At 41.9% G+C, this 19,726-nt stretch overlaps 1 protein-coding gene across 2 annotated transcripts; it reads left to right on the plus strand.

Moving 5' to 3' along the window:
• The first annotated feature begins 48 nt into the window (after positions 1-48).
• On the plus strand, positions 49-19,476 carry cacng7b (calcium channel, voltage-dependent, gamma subunit 7b). 2 transcript variants are annotated; one of them, XM_040029957.1, is made up of 6 exons: positions 49-2,276; positions 7,193-7,388; positions 7,689-7,775; positions 8,756-8,896; positions 11,614-11,759; positions 14,635-19,476. In XM_040029957.1, the coding sequence occupies exons 2-6, from the start codon at positions 7,193-7,195 to the stop codon at positions 15,088-15,090; spliced, it is 1,026 nt and encodes a 341-aa protein (XP_039885891.1). In that variant the 5' UTR covers positions 49-2,276; the 3' UTR covers positions 15,091-19,476. The 2 variants fall into 2 exon arrangements, with proteins under 2 accessions (XP_039885891.1, XP_039885890.1); XM_040029956.1 differs by lacking the exon at positions 49-2,276 and having other exon boundaries at positions 5,921-7,388.
• Positions 19,477-19,726: the final 250 nt, after the last annotated feature.

Consider the following 19,726-nt stretch of genomic DNA (forward strand, 5'->3'; position numbering starts at 1 on the left):
CGAGCCTGCCTCCCTGTCACGCTCCCTCCACCCCCCCCTCCTCCCCGCACTTTCACACATACTCACGCTCAAAAGTGCAATCCCTGGCATGTGAACACACTCACGCACGGAGAAGATGCTGACCCCTCTGTTCAGTGGGCTACTGTAGCTGTTGAACCAGCAAAAACACCTCTCAGGCATCTCCCTCCGTGCCCTCCTCCTCTGAAGCAGCCCCCCCCCCCCGGCCCCTCCAGCATCACCATGATGGGACTAATATCCCTGTGGAGATCTGAGTTATAACAAGTTGACCTTCACATTAAAATCTCATCAACTTCCCATCTCCCTGTCTACTTCCCTCCCTTCTCTATCTGCCCTTCATCTCTGTTCCCCTCTGTTTGTCTTTTCTGTCAGTTCTGCACTGTAAATGCTTTACTGCATCGTTGTACATCATTCTTCAATAATCACCTGTCCAAATTTATTGTGTTGCTTGTATCTCTTTGAAATACTCCTGTTGCTGGCTGTTGATATGTGTAGCTTGTCTTCTCCCGGCCTCTACATCAGTATTATGATCTGATTTACACTTATACAGTATTTTCTATGCTAATGGTGTTCAGGCAGTGGACATGTAGGAGTATAATTTTGAGTGGACTATATCATATAAAAGCATATTTTAATGAAAAAAAACCTTCTTGATCTTTGTGTTGATTTATTTCTTTATTTTAAAAAAGCCATACTTCATACTTGCTTACGTTAAAGCGACTTTAATCTGAATATACCTGAGGTAGATATGTTTGTAATGAGAGATAAACCTTCTTAATAGTCTGGGATATGTTTCTAATCTGCAGTGCAGACCTGAAGAGTGTCAAACAGAAAATAAAGCACGTAATGACACTTTTCCTCATCAGCCTGTTTCTTGTACATCTAAAGCTGATTCTTAACTTCCATCACAATCTTTTCCCCAGCACTGACAGCATCAGCCTTGGTGTAACTGAACCACCAGCGCTCAGTGGTTGGAGTTGTATGTGCAGTCCATCATTCACTGTCACTCTGACACGATATCATCCCCCTCCTTTGCCACTGCCTCCTCTGCTTCTATCTCTATCCTTCGTCGCTCCTATCGCGCTTCAGTCTCTTATTCTCGCCCCCCTTAATCTCTCACTCTCGTTCTCGCTCGTGCCCTGAGGTCAGAGTGTGCTGTAGACTATTGATATCGTTGCTAAAAATATATGAATCCTCCACCAGCCAGCTAAAAATAGAGTAAGGGACACAGACCACAGGAGACAAAGAAGGAGGGGACAGGAGGAGAAAGTGAAGGAGAGGTTACTACACGTTTTTCTGTTATTTATCAGTGCTGTGGGGTTGAATGAAAGTCCTTATTCAGTCATTAGTTATCTACTGTGCAATACTGAGGGTACGTAATCTATCGTTTGTGTTTATTTTCAAAACTCCACACAGCAAATGTGTGAAATTTGGAGTTTTTCACCCTTTCCATCCCTAAAGATACTCACTACTGAGTCCTCAACTTTTTTCATTCAGCTTCTCTTGGCTGGAAAACGTTATATTTATTATATAGTTATATATAATATTGTATATTACTGTTCATCATGTGAGGAAATTATTGCAAAGTTTACCACATGGACGTTATTTATTCCCTTAAAATCATTTTAAAAGATGTGACATCAAGTAATTTATAGAAACTGTATGCTCATGGCAGCTTCTGTGAAGGTTGCTGGGACAGTTTCAAAGAGTTTTACGGAGTGAGTACAAATGCAAGTATTAAAAAAAAAAGCCTATATTATTTTCTTTAAATGTGACAACACACCCAGAAACATTGATGTTAAAAAGGATGAGTGAGTATTACTATACAACAGTTTATACAGTGAAGTGCGATATTGCGGTTTGACATCGCTCCACTCCACCTCTCTCTCTCACACACACATACTCACATATACTCTCTCTCTTTCTCTCTCACTCTCTCTCCCTTCGACACTTTTACCCCCCTGCTCCCGCTACAGTATGTCTCTTTGGTAACCAAAGTAGCTTCCTGAACCGATCCACCGCAGTGCCTGGGACAGACGGAGTGAAAGAGAGAGTGAGGAATTTTAGAGGATGGGTAAGGGGGCTTAAGGGAAAACACACAGAGGAGAGAAGAAGACAGGGAGAGAGAGAGAGAGTAAGAAGGAAAGGGGAGAAAGGAGAGAAGAGAGTGAGAGGAGAGGAGAGACAAAAACCCAGCAAGCCTCCCTGGTGTGAGGTTTCTTGGCTTACTGACGTGTGCGCACGACTCTCGTGGCACGGTGAGTATTTCCCCCTCTCATTGAATACCTGCATTTATGCGTCTTTTCGTAGTAATTATAATCATGACTCCCCGTTTTGTTTCGTCTTTTTAACCCGACTTAAAATGTACGTGCCTGTGTGACAGCTGTGAAAAAGAGCTGAATTCACAAGTCGTGTTAGCGTAAAGATAGCCGCTCGTGCTCCAGTGAGAGCGCACGCGAGGTGGTGGTGGTGGTGGGGGGCAAAAAATGTTCTTACCTGACAGCTAAGTCGTTGAGCAGCTCTATTTATTTTACCCATTCCGGTTTTTCAACGTGAGTCGCTCACATGTTCCCTGCTCTGTGTTTATCATCTCAAAACTCCGCGTGTGAGTGCGTGTGACAGCTGCGGGGGTGGGGGGCTAAACAAACCCGTATAGATGCTCGTGTGACTGCCTCACTCAGTACTAGGGTGTTCTTTTGCGGGTACGTGAGAGTATAGTGGCAGTGTTTATCTATCCGCTTTGCACCGTGAAAAAAAGAGAAAGAAATGATGCGAGTGGATTGTCAGAGTGTGTCTGCGCAGAAACCACGAGCAAAACCTTCCACTGAGTCATGGTATCCACGTTTAGTTCCCGTGAAGTCTTTTATTTCCTAATGAGTGGTTTCATTGATTTCTCCAGGGCTGACAACCAGTGCACACCTTTTAATTCGGGGTACGCGCACTCCCGTCGTGCGCGTCCATGTCGAGTACTCCTTCCATTTTTTGGGCCAAGGTCTTTTCTCGTGTTAACCTATATCTTCTCGATACACTCCTTCTGTGCCTGTCTTTAAAAGATCTCTCCACACGTAGTTCGTCCCCATCTTCTCTTCTTTCTGCTGCTTTTGCTTTCGTTTTATTTAAGCTGGGTTGTTTCTTTCACATCCTCTCCTCTTTTCCATCACTGCCTCTTTCTTTCTTGGTGTCTCTTTCCTGAGAGGCTTACAGGTGATGCCAGTCTGCAGATTGTGACAGATTGGAGTGAATTAAACCTTTTGTCCCCCTTGTGGCTCCTATCTAACCAATTCAATTGGCTCATTACTTTCAGGATGAAGGAGCTGAGGGGCTGTGTCAGAGCACTAAAATGGGATTGTTATCACAAATCTAACAGGAAACTGATTTTTTTTTCCTCCTTTGCTCTTTTTTTTCAAACTCAAACCCAATCTTAAGTCTGAGTGCTTATTTCTTCAAAAGCCACAGCAGCCCTTTAGAAGATTTCTGGCACAATAAATCAGTGCTTTTAATTTTTAATCCCAATCTCTTACGAGCCAGCAGGTCGTATTTTTGTTGTTGTTCTTGGATTTCAGTGTGTTTCTATGACTTTGTGCTCAAAAACAGGGTGCTGTCCTTGGTGCTGAACAAGTCTGAAAACAGGGTGCTGTCCGTGGTGCTGAACAAGCCTAGGAGAGCCACTCGGGCACATCAACTCGTTTGTGCAATTTTGCAACTCCACTTTGATTCACACTCGTTTCTGACCACTCTGGCATTTCCTCCAACAAGTTGGGAAGTGTGATTATTTCTTCGTGAGCCCACTCCTCTGTGCCCTCTGATCTTATCTTTATACCTCATCGGTCTATCCCTCCAATCATGCTGTGTCATTTCACGGAGTTGTTTTTGAGTTCACGGTGACCCTGCCTTGAACTCTTTAACTTAAACTTTTCAGCACCAGTCGACTGTTACTGTGGCAGTGGGAGCTGAAATTGGCCTGCCGTGTGATTTAGACCCCCCGGTTAAAGAAGGAAAGTTAAGACCAGGGCAGCAGGAAACTCATGTGCAGCTTAAGTCCATGCAAATCCTCAGTTGTTCCCTTGTGTGGCAGATGACAGTGCCAATTTGCATCCTGCCCTTTATGTATCTTGTAAGTTTTCCTTTTAATCTCAGTGGCTTTCCATCTTTCATGTGTTTGTCTGACTGGACTTTTTGTGGTTGTGGTTCCTCACTTCTGTCTGCCCCATTAGTAACGCACTCCTTACTTCATCTGCTTCTTTCAGCCTTTCAGATGCCCAAACTTGTCATTTCTCAGACTATTTCTCTAATGTGTACCCTCTACCATCACCCAGTTCTGTTCTTACACATCATTATTGTGCCTAGCGCACAAAAGAAACTCTATTCATCCCCGCTGCTGCATAGAAACCGAGGGAACTTCTATAGTGGTCACATCTCTCACAATGGGTGTCCAGATAAGACGAGACCAGGCTTAATCTTTAAGAGTTTGTTCCCCAGTAGACTACTTTTTTTTGTAACCAGACTTCTCAAAGACTCAAAGGTTTGTCATACAAAGAGAGAGCAGAATAATAAAGTGGTTCTCATGTTTTAGTCATTATTTGACATTAAAGTTTCTGTTGTCACAGCCGTCGGAGGTGCACGATAAATGGCCCACGCTGTTAAATTAATTTGCGACCCTGAGCGTTACTTTTTTAAGTCATTATTTTATGCAGATGTATTGTCGTATGTTTAATAGGTGTGAATAATTGATTTGCAGTTTCTGTGCAGCAAAAAGGGGGTCAGGATTTACAGGGGGTGATGCAAGAAACTGTGGGGATTTTTATTAATGACCGTGAAACAGTGTAGTGTGAGTTCAAATAAGAGCTCAGAGCAGCAGTGATATGCTGAGGAAAGGCTCAAGCGCACATTTTTCAAACCTTAAAGCAACGTGTTACATCAGCTGAAGAACATGGATGATTCCACTCCCGTCCTCTACTGAAAGAACAAGAGGTTGAAGCTTGAGTTGTTGTTTAAAGAAGTTCTTTTGCTTTCTTTCCAAGCTCCTTAGATTACCATGACCTGGATGACTGAGAACCTACACAAATGAGTTGCTACATGTTTACCAAAATTAGATGGTGTAAGGGCGAAAAAGGGGCAGCACGGTGGCACGGTGGTTAGCACTGTTGCCGCACCGCAAGAAGGTCCTGAGTTCAATTCCACCATCAGGCCGGGGTCTTTCTGTGTGGAGTTTGCATGTTCTCCCCGTGTTTGCGTGGGTTCCCTCCGGGTACTCCGGCTTCCTCCCACCGTCCAAAGACATGCAGCTTGTGGGGATAGGTTAATTGGATAATCCAAATTGCCACTAGGTGTGAGTGTGAGTGTGAATGGTTGTCTGTCCTTGTGTGTTAGCCCTGCGACAGACTGGTGACCTGTCAGGGTGTACCCCGCCTCTCTTCCTATGACAGCTGGGATTGGCTCCAGCACCCCCTGCGACCCTGAAAAGGATAAGCGGAAGCGGATGGATGGATGGATGGTAAGGGTGAAAAACCATCCCTGGTGTGGTGAAAATCAACTCTGGTCTCAAGCAAGCTAAGGGTTATATTTTAAAGTGGCTACTTAATTCTAGAGCGCAATGGTTAGCACTGTTGCCTCACAGCAAGAAGGTACTGGGTTCAAATCCACCATCTGGGCCAGGGCCTTTCTGTGTGGAGTTCGCATGTTCTCTCTGGCTTCCTTCCACAGTTCAAAAGCATGCAGTTAGTGGGGTTGGGTTAATTAGTGATTATAAATAGGTGGAATGGTTTTCTGTGACCTGTCCAGGGTGTACCCTGCCTCTCCCACAATGGCAGCCCCACGACACTGAATTGGATAAGCAGAAGAGGATGGATGGATGGATGGATGGATTACTTATTCTACCTCTAGCCCACGGTTTCGATGAACACAGCCCTGAAAAATGATGTTTCCTTAGTAAGCACTAGGACACTAAAGTAGTTTTTAGTGGCTTCTGTCAGATTGCAGTGCTTATTTAATGCTTCTATTACACTGTCAGGTTTTATTTATTTCACCTTAATTGCTGCACACACTGCAAGAATGTGAAAGCCACAAACTAAAAAAGTGTGCAGCTGCTGATAAATGCAAGTCATTCCAGACACATCTCCAGCATCTAAGTGATTTCAAATGTTGACAGTTGGACCTAATTAGGCGTCTAAAGCTAGAGAAACATATTTTTCTAAGGAGTGTTAAAGAATGTTTAAAGATTATATGATCATACATAGGGAAATGTGTAAAGAAATGCAAACACCATGATTAATTAGTGGGAGTGTCTGCAGGTGATCACCACACACTATGCAGCTCAAAAAACCTGTGTTAATAAGGTAAGGGAAAAACCAGGGTGAAGACCGTCTGGCAGACACTCACAGTCTGCTCATTAGGCTCATTAAGCTCGTTAGGCATGTTGTGCATCATAGTACCTGAAAGCTGTTCTCTCTTCTCTTCCTTCATCTGGATTTAAAGAGATTTTTAGCAGGAAAAGCAAAGGGGGGAAAGTATAAGATTTTGAAAAGTGAAAGGAACGTCAGCCTGATGTCCTCCACTTTTGCAAACACTGCAGTGAATACAAATCACTCTCAGGCTGACAAGTCATCTTCATTATTGTAATAAACCTCACAATATAGCTATAACAAATTACAGTAAGCATCAGCCTTCTCTGTGTTTCGCATGCCTCCATTACTTATGAAGCTGATGACACTGAACAAGGTTCCAAATTAAGCAGAGGCTACACAGACACAGAAACTCTTGAATCTATACAGACAGCATGTTCAAGTCTTTCCCGGTCAACCAGAATTAAGTCACAGAAAGACCATGTGTGAGTCACGTAAGACCTCAACTCTCCTTCCTAATCTGTGTATCTGTTTTTCTGCTTCTTTTTTTTTTTAGTCCTTTCATAATTTTATTTGTGAATTCATCATTCGTTTTGTTGGCTCCTCTCTAACCTTAAACAGGATTGGTTGCCAGTGAATGTGTCACTAACTCATCTTTAGCAATAACAAGGCAGGACAGGAGGATAGCCTGTAGCTCTTTTTCCCCATGTGAGCGTGTCACATGTCTGTCTCAGAGTTTCCCGTCTCTAATGACCTCCCCTTAGTGAGCCCTTCCATATCTACCTATATTTCTGTCTGCAGTTTTGATGTGCCTCTCTCATCCTGCCTTCCAGATGAGTACGTGTAGCAGCCGTGCGTTAACCATCCTGTCCACGGTGTTCGGCGCCTGCGGACTGTTGCTGGTCGGGGTGGCTGTGTCCACGGACTATTGGCTCATAATGGTGGAGGGAATCATCCTACAGCAGAACCAGAGCCAGGAGGTGAAGATGGCGCTCCATTCAGGCCTCTGGAGAGTTTGCTTTGTGGCTGGTAGGAAGATACAGCACATGTATATACATATATGCAAAGAATGACTGAATTCATATTTGATCATCACGCAGTGACAAACACACAGAAAGAGCAGCAGAGTGAGAGAGCAGAAATCAGAGAAAAGACAGATAGCAACCTTCCGGCCTTTGGAATCATAGCTGTCACAAAACATGATCGTTACCTGTGAGCAGGACTGCAGAGACCCACGTGCTCTTTTGATTTTAGTGTGTTTCTTCATGCACCACTGACTTTGATCCTTGACCAACCCCAACATTTTCCACCTTTTGTGGTTGCTCACAGGATCAGAAAATGGGAGATGTGTTGCGTCAGAGTATTTCACCGAGCCCGATATAGAGATCACCACTGAAAACACTGCGAACATCCTGAGTGAGTAAAACACAGCAGCAGCATTACACTTCATCTACTGTGTGAGAGCCTGCGGCGGTGTCCCCCTGCTGACTGTTTGAGGGTACTGATGTTTGAGTGCAGAGGTTCATCAGTGTTAAAATTCATCAGCAGGTTCTGTAAGTTGACAAGTTTGAGAAAAAGAAATCCAAAGATGTTGAATTTAGAAAAAATATTCATCCAGTGATTCAAAGGTTTTATTTTTTCATGGTAAAGACTTTGCATGAGGTATAATATATTTTGTGTTAAACCCTTCAGATTGCAGTAGATTACCAATGAATTAGTAAATTCAGTGATTTAACTCCATAATCTATTAGATATTTCACTACATTATTTTATTATATCCTATATTATCTTTTTCATCTCATAATGACAATGAAAATTTTATTTATATAGCACGTATTAAGTGTAGGACTGTGTTAATAAAAGGTTTTTGAGTCTGTTTTTGAATGTATGCACAGACAATGTATCCACACTAACTGAAAGCACCCTTTGTGGACTGAGATCTGACTCTGAAAACATGTAAAAGATTTGAACCTGATGACCTGAGTGGTCTGTCTGGGTTGTAGAGAGTGAGTGATTATATTTTTGTATATCTGCAATTGCTGTAAAGCCATTTATTTATATATTGTTGTCAGAAGTCAGAAAGAAGAAAATTACAAGGAATTAGAGGGGGGGGGAATGACAAATCCCTGTTGTCTCCAAGTGGAAATGTTTGTGTTTTACAAGTTTTATAGGACTTTCCTCGTAGACGTGACCCCATCGTAAAAAAAAAAAAAAAAAAGTTTATTCGATTCATGCTCAATTCATCTAGGATGAGACATAAGTCTTATGAAACATGCAAGACATAAAAAATGATGTAATTTAACTCTTTTAAGGCCAAGATTATCATCTCCTCTCTCCCCAGTTTAAGGTCACATCCTAAAACGTGCATTTAACACTGTGACCTCTCCTTCCTCCAGAGATGGTGCGTACGGCCACGCCCTTCCCGATGGTGTCGCTGCTCTTTGTCTTCACTGCCTTCGTCATCAGTAACATCGGACACATCCGACCTCAGCGCACCATCCTGGCCTTTGTGTCCGGCATCTTCTTCATCCTCTCAGGTGGGACCCATTACTCATGTCCTGCTGTTACTGCTCCCTCACTCTGTGATTGATTACAGCGTCCTGGTGTGTCCTGTGTCACACATGCAGACACTCCATCACAGCTCTATTTCTGGTCTGTGATGCAGGTGTGGGGAGTGTCAATAGAAAAGGTCAATGGATTTGCTTTGAATGTTCCCGCTGGGTTTTTCGTTTGACTTTGTCTCGTATAAACTTTATTAACTTGTTAATTAGGAGTAGCTCTTCCTCCATATTTTAGTGGCATATTTTTAAAAGAGTGTTAAAAAAAATTGCAAAAACCTTTGAATATTTCTTAAGCAGCTTAAGCAGGTTTTTCAGCAGCATTTTCTTCATTAGTGCAGCCGGTCTTGTTGAACAGCAGATGGCGGTAATGCTCCCGTTTCTGGTGCTCAGCCTGATCGTCAGTGGCCACATTGGAGCTTGTGTTCTCTGGCGGTTCTTTCTCCTAACACACACTTTTGAGGAGGAAGCGTGACCGCAGAGCTCAGAGGAATATCACGCAGAGTCTGATATGACGACTTCGACATGCCATTTCAGATTATATGAGGTAATAAATGTTATGTAATGAAGGTTACATAATGTTTATAGCCTCTGCTGGAGTGTCACAGTGTTTTACTTTATGCCTTATTTTGATAATAGGGTGATAATAAAGTGCAAGTGTATCAAATTGCTTACATACTCTGCTGCACTAAGCCTCTCTGTGCCTTCCTCCTGCCTTCCCTACTACACACCCCTCTCAACCCTCCCTCCCCAGCCCCTCTCCTTCCTCCTATTCCTTTCCTCACCCCTTCATTCAAAGGATATTATTTCTGAGTCATTGTTGCTGCAGTGGTGTGTGCGGAAGGATGTTCCATTGGCATCCCTGACGCAGTAGTCTGGTAAATATTGTAGTTTGTATTGGCAGGCTGGGTGCAATGGCACCCTGTTCTGGTTAACATAACATATTCAGCGCAGGAAATAAAAAAACAGCATGGGGCCACAGATGTTTAATCTTGGTTAGAGGCTCTCCCGCTCTCTCTGTTACTCGCTTTCCCTCCCTCTCTTTTTCTGTTTATCTCTTCCCCCAACAAACACACCACAGATGAGCTGCGTATGCACGCCTCCTTGCACCATTTACCTTCATGTTTGCTTCCCCTTTGTCTCACACTCAACACTTCTTCTTTTTCTGCCTCTGACTGTGCACGTGCCTGTGTGTTCCTCTGGATTTTCAGGCATTAACTCAGATAAAGATGTACTTCTGCTGCAGGATTGACAGCAGCACGGTTTCTGCATTTCCCACGCGTTTCAAATTTAAGTCAACAACGAAACCAGGCCATTCACGTAGAGGGCATAAGCACTTGACAGCCCTGTAGTGCACTTGAATGTTGCGGTGAAATATTCATATTCGCTGCTTACAGCATGATGCTGTCTTTGAATATTGATTCTGTGATGTTGGCCATATGTTGCATCTCATAATTTTAACATAGCCAAAGTAAGGTGGAGGGCAGGTAAGTGTTCCTGGAAAAGAGAGGTTTAAATGTTGTATGGGATGCTTCTGGCTGATTCCAGATCATCCGTTCACTTTTGAAAGGCACTTCTGTTTCCAGTACAGTGAATATACTGAATTTTTCACTATAACATATTCAAGTTTTCACAGCATGCTGCATCAGTTCTGACTGCATGACTTTAATTAGCATGTTATGTTAGAGAAGCAGAATTATTCTCTTTCTTTTGTTACATTTTAAGTGTTTTTTTTTTCAGGGTTTCTTCTTCTTCTGCCTTAAGATAAATAGCAAGTAACTGTTAACTGTTTAATAAAGAGAAATATCCTTACATACACCTAATCAGAAACGGCAGACATTATAAGAGAACCTTATAAGACTTAAATTATAATTTTCCTCCCAGTAATTCATTTTCCCACCTTTCACACCCTGACATGCTGCCAGTCTGTCTTAGTGAATTAAGTTATTAATTAAGTTGTGCTAACATAATAAGACATTTTTATAATGAAGATTTATTATTATGTATTTATTTATTTGCCTGATGAGGATATGAATGACATACAGTATGCCAGCATGTTCATTCATCCACTCATATATGAAAAAGAATGTGGCTTTCCTTGTAATGTGTTGCAATCCTCACATCATAGCAACTAAAGGATTTGAAATTTTTTTACAGGATTATGTTTGAGGTGGTTAAAGGTGTGTTAAGCACTTGGTTATAGAAACACTGGTGTTATGGTTAAACCTGGAAAAACTCAAAGGTGGTGTGACAGGTTACGTTGATATATCCTGATATATCCTTTTTAAATCAAATTGTCACAAAAGTGCTTTTGAATCCTGAACCTAGTTACATGTTAACTGCATGTTAAAATCATTTGCCGCTGAAAGTAATCCACAGTGACAGTATGCTCTATTTTATTTCTTTTTATTTTATTTTTTGCAAAAAGAATTTTATTTTTTAAAAAGACTGTTTTCATTGTAAAAGGAAAAATGTTCAAAGGTCTTTGTGAATAACTGATATGAAATTTCTCGTCTGTCTCTCTGGTGTCTTTTCCATTTCTCTATCAGTGTAAGTATTTTGAAAGCTAATTAGCTGACGTGGCCCCTCCCCTTCTTTCTCTTTCACTCTGCACACATTGGTGTGGCTGTCTGGATCACTTTTGTATGTGACTTTCTTTCTTACGCTCAGTGTCATTGTTAATGTGCTGTGTGCAGGCCTCAGTCTGGTGGTGGGGCTGGTGCTCTACATCTCCAGTATTAATGACGAGGTGATGAACCGTCCCAGAGAGCCTGAGCAGTTCTTCAATTACCACTACGGCTGGTCCTTTGCCTTCGCTGCCTCTTCCTTCTTACTCAAAGAGGTCAGTCGAGGCTCTGTGTGTGCTAGTTAGAAAATTTGGGAAAGAGAGTGAGAAGCCCTTTTCAGACATGAAAACGTGAAGCTGCTTCATCTTTTTGTTAAAGCACAGCATTTTGTCATTCAGACATGGTTCGCTTATACAATATTTTCCTCACTGCTTCATTAAAATATTCCCACTGCATCAGGGGCATCTCCAGATTCCCATTCCTGTGTTAGGTGTCTGCCTCAGAGTATCAGAGTGTGCAAAAGCACTATATTGCCAAAAGTATTCACTCACCCATCCAAATCAATGAATTCAGGTGTTCTTTCCTTTGTACACCTGTGGCCACTTCCATGCCACCTTTACAAGTGCGAGCGTGAAATTTCCTCGTGGCTAACGGTCAGCTGTTAGTGGTTTTATAACAAAGTGGAAGTGAGTGGGACTGACAGCATTTTAACTATGAAGTGATAAGCCACGTAAAATCACAAAGCAGGGTCAGCAGATGCTGATGCTTTTAGATTAGCTCGAGAACAGTGCATAGAGAGCTTCATGGAATGGGTTTTTATGGACACCCAGCTGCATCCAAGCCTTACATCACCAACCACAAAGTAAAGCGTCACGTGCAGCGGTGTAAAGCACGCTGTCACTGGACTATAGAGCAGTGGAGATGTGTTCTCTGGAGTGACGAATCTTCTCTTCTCCATCTGGCAATCTGATGGACGAGTCTGGGTTTGGCAGTTGCCAGGAGACCAGTAGTTTTTGAGTATAGGGGATTATGGGGGATTCTAGTGTGGGGTTGTTGTTCAGGTCTGGGCTCAGCCCCTTATTTCCAGTGATAGGAAATCTTAATGCTTCAGCATACAAAGACATTTTAGACAATTTCATGCTCCCAACATTGTGGGAACACTTTCGGAACGGTCCTGTTCAAACATGACTGAGCACCAGTGCATAAAGGAAGGTCCATAAAGACGTGGATTAGCCCTGACCTTAACCCGACAGAACATCTTTGGGATGAATTAGAAGGGAAACTTGAGCGAGGCCTTCTCATCCAACGTTAGTGTCTGATGTCACAAATGCCCTTCTGAAAGAATTGTCAAAAAGTTCTGTAAACACACTCCTAAACCTTGTGGAAAGCATTCCCAGAAGAGAAGAAGCTGTTATAGCTTCAAAGCGCGGGCCAACATCATATTAAACCGTATGGATTAAGAATGGGATGTCACTCATGTTCATATGTGTGTGATGGAAGACGAGCAAATAATGTGCTGAAAGCAAGCAAAATGTAGTTTTTATAGTTTACCCTTTAAGCCGCACAGTGATTATTTCCAAACCTCGACCATTATCAGTTCTGTTGTTAGTAATATATTGTGTCTATATTACATATTGTGCTGGTGGTGCAGGGGTTAGGTCTGTCAGCCTCACAGCAGATGTTGGTTTGAATCTTGTGGTGGGCGGGGGACTCCCTGTGTGGAGTTTGCATGTCCTCCCTGTCTCTTCATTGGTTTCCTCATGGTACTACAGTTCTAAGATTCTGGATAAAGCAGATAAAGTGCTTAAGTTGCATTGTACTCTAATGCACTGTAGAAATTTGGGTGGCTGTAGCTCAGGTGGTGAAGCAGGTTACCTAGTAATTGGAAGGTTGGTGGTTCGATTCCAATCTGCATGCCAACTATCGTTGGGCCAAATGCATCCATCAGAGTGTGAATGTTAGATAGAAAAATATTAAGAGGATTGAAAAAAGTGTATCAGGACACAACAGACTCGAAGATCACTTCTAACCAAATTTTCAACACAATCCTTATTTTTGAAAGACATTTATGTTTTCCCATAGTCTCTATGACTCCTTCTTGGTTCTTATTGTACCATTCCTCTTAAAAATATATATATCCTAGAAACACACCTACACTAATCAATTACGTTTGCTTCACATCTGTCGAAAAACATTGCCAGTATTGACTGTTGTGAAGTATAACAACACTTTTGAACACAACAATTTAAAGTGTCCTATCAACACTTTGTTGTTGTTTCCACTAGTGTAACTAAGAGCAGGATCTCTGCAGCTGAGAGAAAGCTGCGATACACTGCTGGCACACAGGCTTCAAGAGAAAGACTTTTCCTGTCTCTTGTGGATTTAGAATAGCAAAAATGCATCATGCCAAATGTCCCCATGTTAGGGTGAGAGTTTAACAGCTCACAAAGTAACAGAAGACACACGTGAAGTTATAATATTGTGCCTGCTTTCCTGTAATGTGACTGGAGGTAGTTCAAACTTGTGCTGCTTAAAAATTGACAAGCCAGCATTAAGAAAAAGTGACCATGAAGCTGATGCTGTAATATATGAGAGATGTCTGACAGGGGCTATAGTGTGTGCTTGAGTGTCTGATTGCACACGTGCAACACAGTTTGTATGGTGCAGGTACTCCCTGCTGAGTGTGATGATCTGTATTCTGAAGGTAATGTGAGGTATCAGTGGTTATGATGCAGAACAGCAGGGTTTCTGTACAGCTGTGCTCATGTGTGAATTCGTGCATGGTGCAGTTTCATGTGAGTCCTCATCTTCACATATCCCTTCCTTCTCTCCTTCTTCCTCCCCCTCCTGCAGCTTCCTCTCTCCTGTCATCAGTGGCCCTGCTCTTAATGTGCTGCAGTGGCTGATTCAGTGTAAACTAACTGTCTCCTCCGATTTTTTCCTCGTCTTTTCTTTTCTCCTTGCTTCCTCCTAGCCTTGTTGGCTATTGTTTTACCTTTAAATTTATTTTATACATTCTTCTTCATGTCTCCTTTTATTAGTCATTTATAATCACATCCCACACACCTACTCGTTACTGTTTCTTTGAAATGTTGTCTCTGAACAAAATACGCACTGTCACATATAATCTAATCTCGCTCATCTCTTTAGGGGGCCGGTGTGATGTCAGTCTATCTGTTCATGAAACGTTATGCAGAAGAAGAGATGTACCGCCCCCACCCTGCGCTCTACCGCCCCCGCTTGTCTGAGAGCAGCGACTATAGCGGCCAGTTCCTCCAACCAGACTCCTCCTGGCCCCCACCAAAACGTGGACGCAGCACCTCTGAGGCCTCCAGCGACATCTCCATCCAGCTTAACCAGACTCCGCCAGCCCCATCAAAAAGCAACCTCCAAGCGGTTGGTCCGGGCAGCCCACCTTCTGGCTCTTCTTCCGCAGGAAGCTACCAGATGCCCCCACAGCCTACCGGTTATCCCTCCACACACACCCTGCCCAGGTCTCACTCCTCACATCCCCAGGGCCAGGCTCTTCCAATGGCCATGCCTCCATCACCCGTACCTCCCCCTCATTATCACACACACGTGCACATGAGCGCTTCCCCCTGTTAGGAATAAGGAGCTTCAGGAAGGAAAGTAGACTCTTCATAATCATGTACATTTATATGTGATGACAGTAAATGTTGAGCTTGAATTGCAGATCATGTCAGAGGAAGTGGAAGGAGACCAAATATATTTTCAAATGTTAGTTTTGGAGCAAATATGAACTGAGATCAAAGGCAGTTTTGGAGATTGAACGGGAAGCTTTAACAAAAACTGTGGACTGAGAGAAACAAATAGGACAAAACATGGAAGAAGGGAGAAATAAATGGGAGGAAAAAGTGATTCCTAGAAAGACATAGAAGGTTAAGCTGAGTTACAGAGGAGATACCAGCGAGGGAGAGTGAGGCAGGCAGAGCGTGGGGCTGCGGTATAATACGGAGATACTGCAGTGCTGCAGGAAATTTGTATGCACTTGGAAATGTACAATGCAAAACACTCTTCACAAAGAGAGAATGCACATAGCTTTTTTTTTTAAACATACATATACTATGCCGATACATGAACTATGTACATTTTTACCAAATGGCAAATGCAGTTAAATATTCTATTGTCTTCTCTGAATTTAGTAAATCATCAATTCAGTTTCACAACTCACACTGTCAAGTTAGAGTGATCAATATCATGAATTAAAAATAGTTTTAAAAAGAAGTTAAGTAATGCTGAATTGAGAAAACTGTGTATGAATATCGTGTGAAAATAAAAAAAAAACACAGAAATTGATGATGCAATGAAACATCGTCAGGAGAAATCAACTTACTGTTTTACATCTTTGTATAAGATACAAATTTCTAACTTGCTGTATATAACTGCTCACGAGGGTGTCTGTAGTAAACTGTAAATGAAGCTTTGGCACAAATTACATCAATGAAAGGTCTGACTCATTCTGCTTTGGAGGAAGACTCTGCAACAGGCGCACCACAGTCAACAACACGCCCTCGGGATGCAGGCATGCTGGTTTGAAGGAGGAACCACCCAACAATGATACAGGCGGCTGATGCCCTCTACTGGCCACTGTCCTGCACTGACCCCGGTATCAGCCATGGGTCTGGTTCACTACTTTAATGCACTCTTCCTGCTTCCCTGACCTCCACTGTGTGTCTATGGCTGGTGCAGCACAGATGACAAAGTTACACTCATGTAAGGAATGTATGACGATGATGAGACGAGTGTTTGTGAACGATACAAATCAGGAGTGACACATAACTTTAAAGACTGATTAGAAAGATTTTAAAAGCTTTGTAGCTGTAAATGTCAATCTGGAAAAAGTCACAACTAAGTATTAATTGCATTTTTACTTGCTGCTTAATGAACAGCGGCACACACCATTAAAGGCAACATTTTATTTAACATTTTATTATTGCAGCATTGTTTGGCAGGCATTTGTGATAGCATTAGTACAAAGTTTTTAGAATATCTGAAATAATGTGAAAAACTAAAAAATATAATGTTGATCTCTTTCTGTGTGTTGATGAGTCTCTGAGTGATCCCTGTGTCTATGAAATGCCGACAAATGACGATTAAAAATTTGTTATAATTTTTCATTGCAGTTCCAGAGTTTTCAACATATTCAGCTTGCTCTCAGGCAGGGAACATAAAATCCTCACATAATGATGCAGATTTTTTTTCAGTAATAATTAACATGATTTATAGATTTTAATAGTTGCAGATTAATTTTCTGTTAATAAACTACGGATAAAGAGACTTCAGCATCTCTCTCTGGGATGGATTCACTGTACCAGCAGACATAGGAGGCTCTTCTGTAGGATGTTTGTAGCCACACATGATTATTTTGTGGTGGTTTTGAAATGTAGTGAGGTGCTTTCTCAGACGGTCTAGAACAGGGGTGTCCAAAATAAGGCCCGGGGGCCAGAATCTTCCCAGAAAAGAGTCCAGTTGTGAAGAAGGATACACATTTTGGATTTTTAACTGTGCTTTCATAAGTTTTACAACTTTTCCTTCCCCTTGGCTATTCATAAAACACTAATAGATAAACATTTAAGTGACAGAAAAGTTTACACTTTTCCACTTACTAAAGAAATGTCTGTTTTGTTTTTTGTTTTTTACATTGGATCCACAGTAAAAAACAACAACAACAACTGTTTTATAATTACAGGACAGTGGGAAATGAGCTACTAGAACTTTTTCAGTAATTTTACAGATTTATTTCTGACAATTTTAGCACAAAGAGTCATGCTGACCAATTTCTTTCATTTACTGCAGCATCATTTCTTCATCACGTAGAAGAATTGAGACACGTTGTTGAAAGTGCACTTCTTTTTCTTATATCAAGATAGCGATTAAAGGCATAGTTAAACTTCTTCACACTGACAGAAAGGGGTGTTTCACTGGTCCGGCCCATGATGTACAATGAGTTTGACATCCCTGCTCTAGAAGTTGAACGCTTGTTAAATGATGCAGTATCACAAAACCCAGAGCAAGGCAAGAAGAACCTGCACATCAGAAACATAATTCTTTCCTCTATAATAGACGCATTTGCTGTTTGTTTTAAGGTGCATCTCTCACAGCGAGACATCCCTATAATAATAGTGTATATGGGCTCATTATAAAGATCACTGTGATGCTGGAGAGAGGGAAACACACTGATGTCCTTCACTGCATGAGTGGGATGAAAATTATAGCTCACAGCTCACAAGTATAAAGTGAGATCATTGTGATGTCATGTTTCACCTACATGCAGGGTTATACACTCCCCTGTTTTTTTCTTTAAGCACTTGCACACATTGGAATTGAGATGACACCCAGTGTACCTGCAGCTGTCTTTGTTGATTGTGCTGTTGCAGTTAAGGGGTCAAGTGCCTTGCTCAGGCACACCTCAACAGTAGCTGTTGAAGTTTTTTTCTCCAGTCAGTTAAAGTCTGCTTCAATAAATGACTTTGGAGCAGCTGAAAATAACTTTCCCTTTTAATTCTCAGAAGTATTTAATAATACTTTTATAACTCCTAAAGTCCTTTCATCTCTGCAACTCTTTGTTTTTCCATCTCTATCCCTAGCCTCATGATTCGTTTGCCTCATGGTTATATAAAAGAATGTAGCTGTGCTTGCTTCTGCGGAACAGCCTGATCTTCTTCCACATTACCAGCTTTCTAAAATAAAAAATGGGCAAAAGAATCCTTTTTTAGTGTTTCAAAGATACTAATGCTGTCTAATCTGGTGCTATATGATGCAGCAGAAAGTCACTGCTTTTAAAAAGTTGGTCTCTGATACTCACTTTGCTCTGCTGTACATCACTTTTGTACAAAACTTTTAATGTGGGTTGATTGTGCTCTGTTTGCACCTCTGTTGTTAGATGTTCGAAATGTTGCCATTTCATTTTAATTATTTTATATATTATAGCACTACTACTACTACTACAATATTGTAGTCATGTGATTAGACATTGTCCTGGCTTCTGGCTGCTCTCTTTGATTGAGGGAACCTGCAAGTGGATGGATGCTGTACTGCAATGAATCACTGGGTGTTAACTAGACTCCCTCCTCAGTCATAGCACGCCAGCACAGCCTGAGGGCAACAATTGATCAGAGTGTTGTATGGGTGCGTGTGTGTGTGTGTGTGTGTGTGTGTGTGTGCGTGTATGTGTGTGTGTGGCTGCATTTGCTGGCATGTGTACTTGTGTTTATCACAGTGAGACTTGAAAAAAAGGATAAGAATTAACAGTGAGAGATATAAAAAATTATTTTTACTTATTCCTGTCTCCAAAAGCAGGGATGTCTGTGCTGAACACTGTGTCTTTTAAAAGTGTGACACAGTAAGACAGAAATGCCAGTTTTTGGTGAAGGTCACAAAGGAAGTACAAAAAAGGAGGGTGTCGTGTAGGTGAACTAATAATACTTACAGTGCAACAGCCTCGTTGTGGTTTATGACCAAGCTGTAACTCATATCAATCTTTAGAAAAAAAAGTTAACACACATATTTCTGACTGAAACCATTATTAATTAAAAATGAAGCGCAAGATGCTAAACATGTGCATAGATGCATATGAGGTGCAGCATGCCTGGTTTGACATCAGAAAGTCAAACATCCACAGTCAATACAACTAAAACAATGTGTAAACTCTGCTGTGTGATCATCTGGACTGAGGGTTTCCTGTGTGCCAGCGCCTCTCCTGATGAATGAAGCCCGACTGTAGCTGCAAACAAGTGAGATTAAACCGTGGCCTGTGCTTGTTTGGACACTTTTCTGCAATAGTGTACTTTACACCGTGAGCGTGTGTTGACTTCTGTTTTCCCCTGCCTTTTGTTTGTGTGTGTACATACAGAGTTTCATGTGTGTGTGTGTGTGTGTTGAGTGGATCTCTCTTTTCACCATCACCATTACTGCATGAAAGACCTGTCAGTCTGTATTAGGTTCTGCCTCTTCCCCTCTGTGTGTGTGTGTGTGTGTGTGTGTGTGTGTGTGTGTGTGTGTGTGTGTGTGTGTGTGTGTGTGTGTGTGTGTGTGTGTGAGAGAGAGAGAGAGAGAGAGAGAGAGAGAGAGGGGGGGGAAAGGTTGAACTAGGCAGTAAAGCCATTTTAAAGCTATTGAAGGTCATTGTTCGCTCACTCTGTTTTATGCGCACTAAATGCTGCGTGAGGTCAGCAGCTCTGGCTTCATTTTTATAGATCTGCGCGTGAAATAATCCGATCTA

This window comes from Simochromis diagramma, unplaced genomic scaffold, assembly GCF_900408965.1.
Source record: "Simochromis diagramma unplaced genomic scaffold, fSimDia1.1 OVJJ01000361.1, whole genome shotgun sequence".
NCBI classification, from domain to species: Eukaryota; Metazoa; Chordata; class Actinopteri; order Cichliformes; family Cichlidae; genus Simochromis; species Simochromis diagramma.

Coding starts and splice junctions, on each gene's coding strand:
- cacng7b (XM_040029956.1), top strand. CDS start 7,166: ATGTGCCTCTCTCATCCTGCCTTCCAGATGAGTACGTGTAGCAGCCGT. Junction 7,776..8,755: donor AAACACTGCGAACATCCTGA/GTGAGTAAAACA, acceptor TCCTTCCTCCAG/AGATGGTGCGTACGGCCACG. Junction 11,760..14,634: donor CTTCCTTCTTACTCAAAGAG/GTCAGTCGAGGC, acceptor TCATCTCTTTAG/GGGGCCGGTGTGATGTCAGT.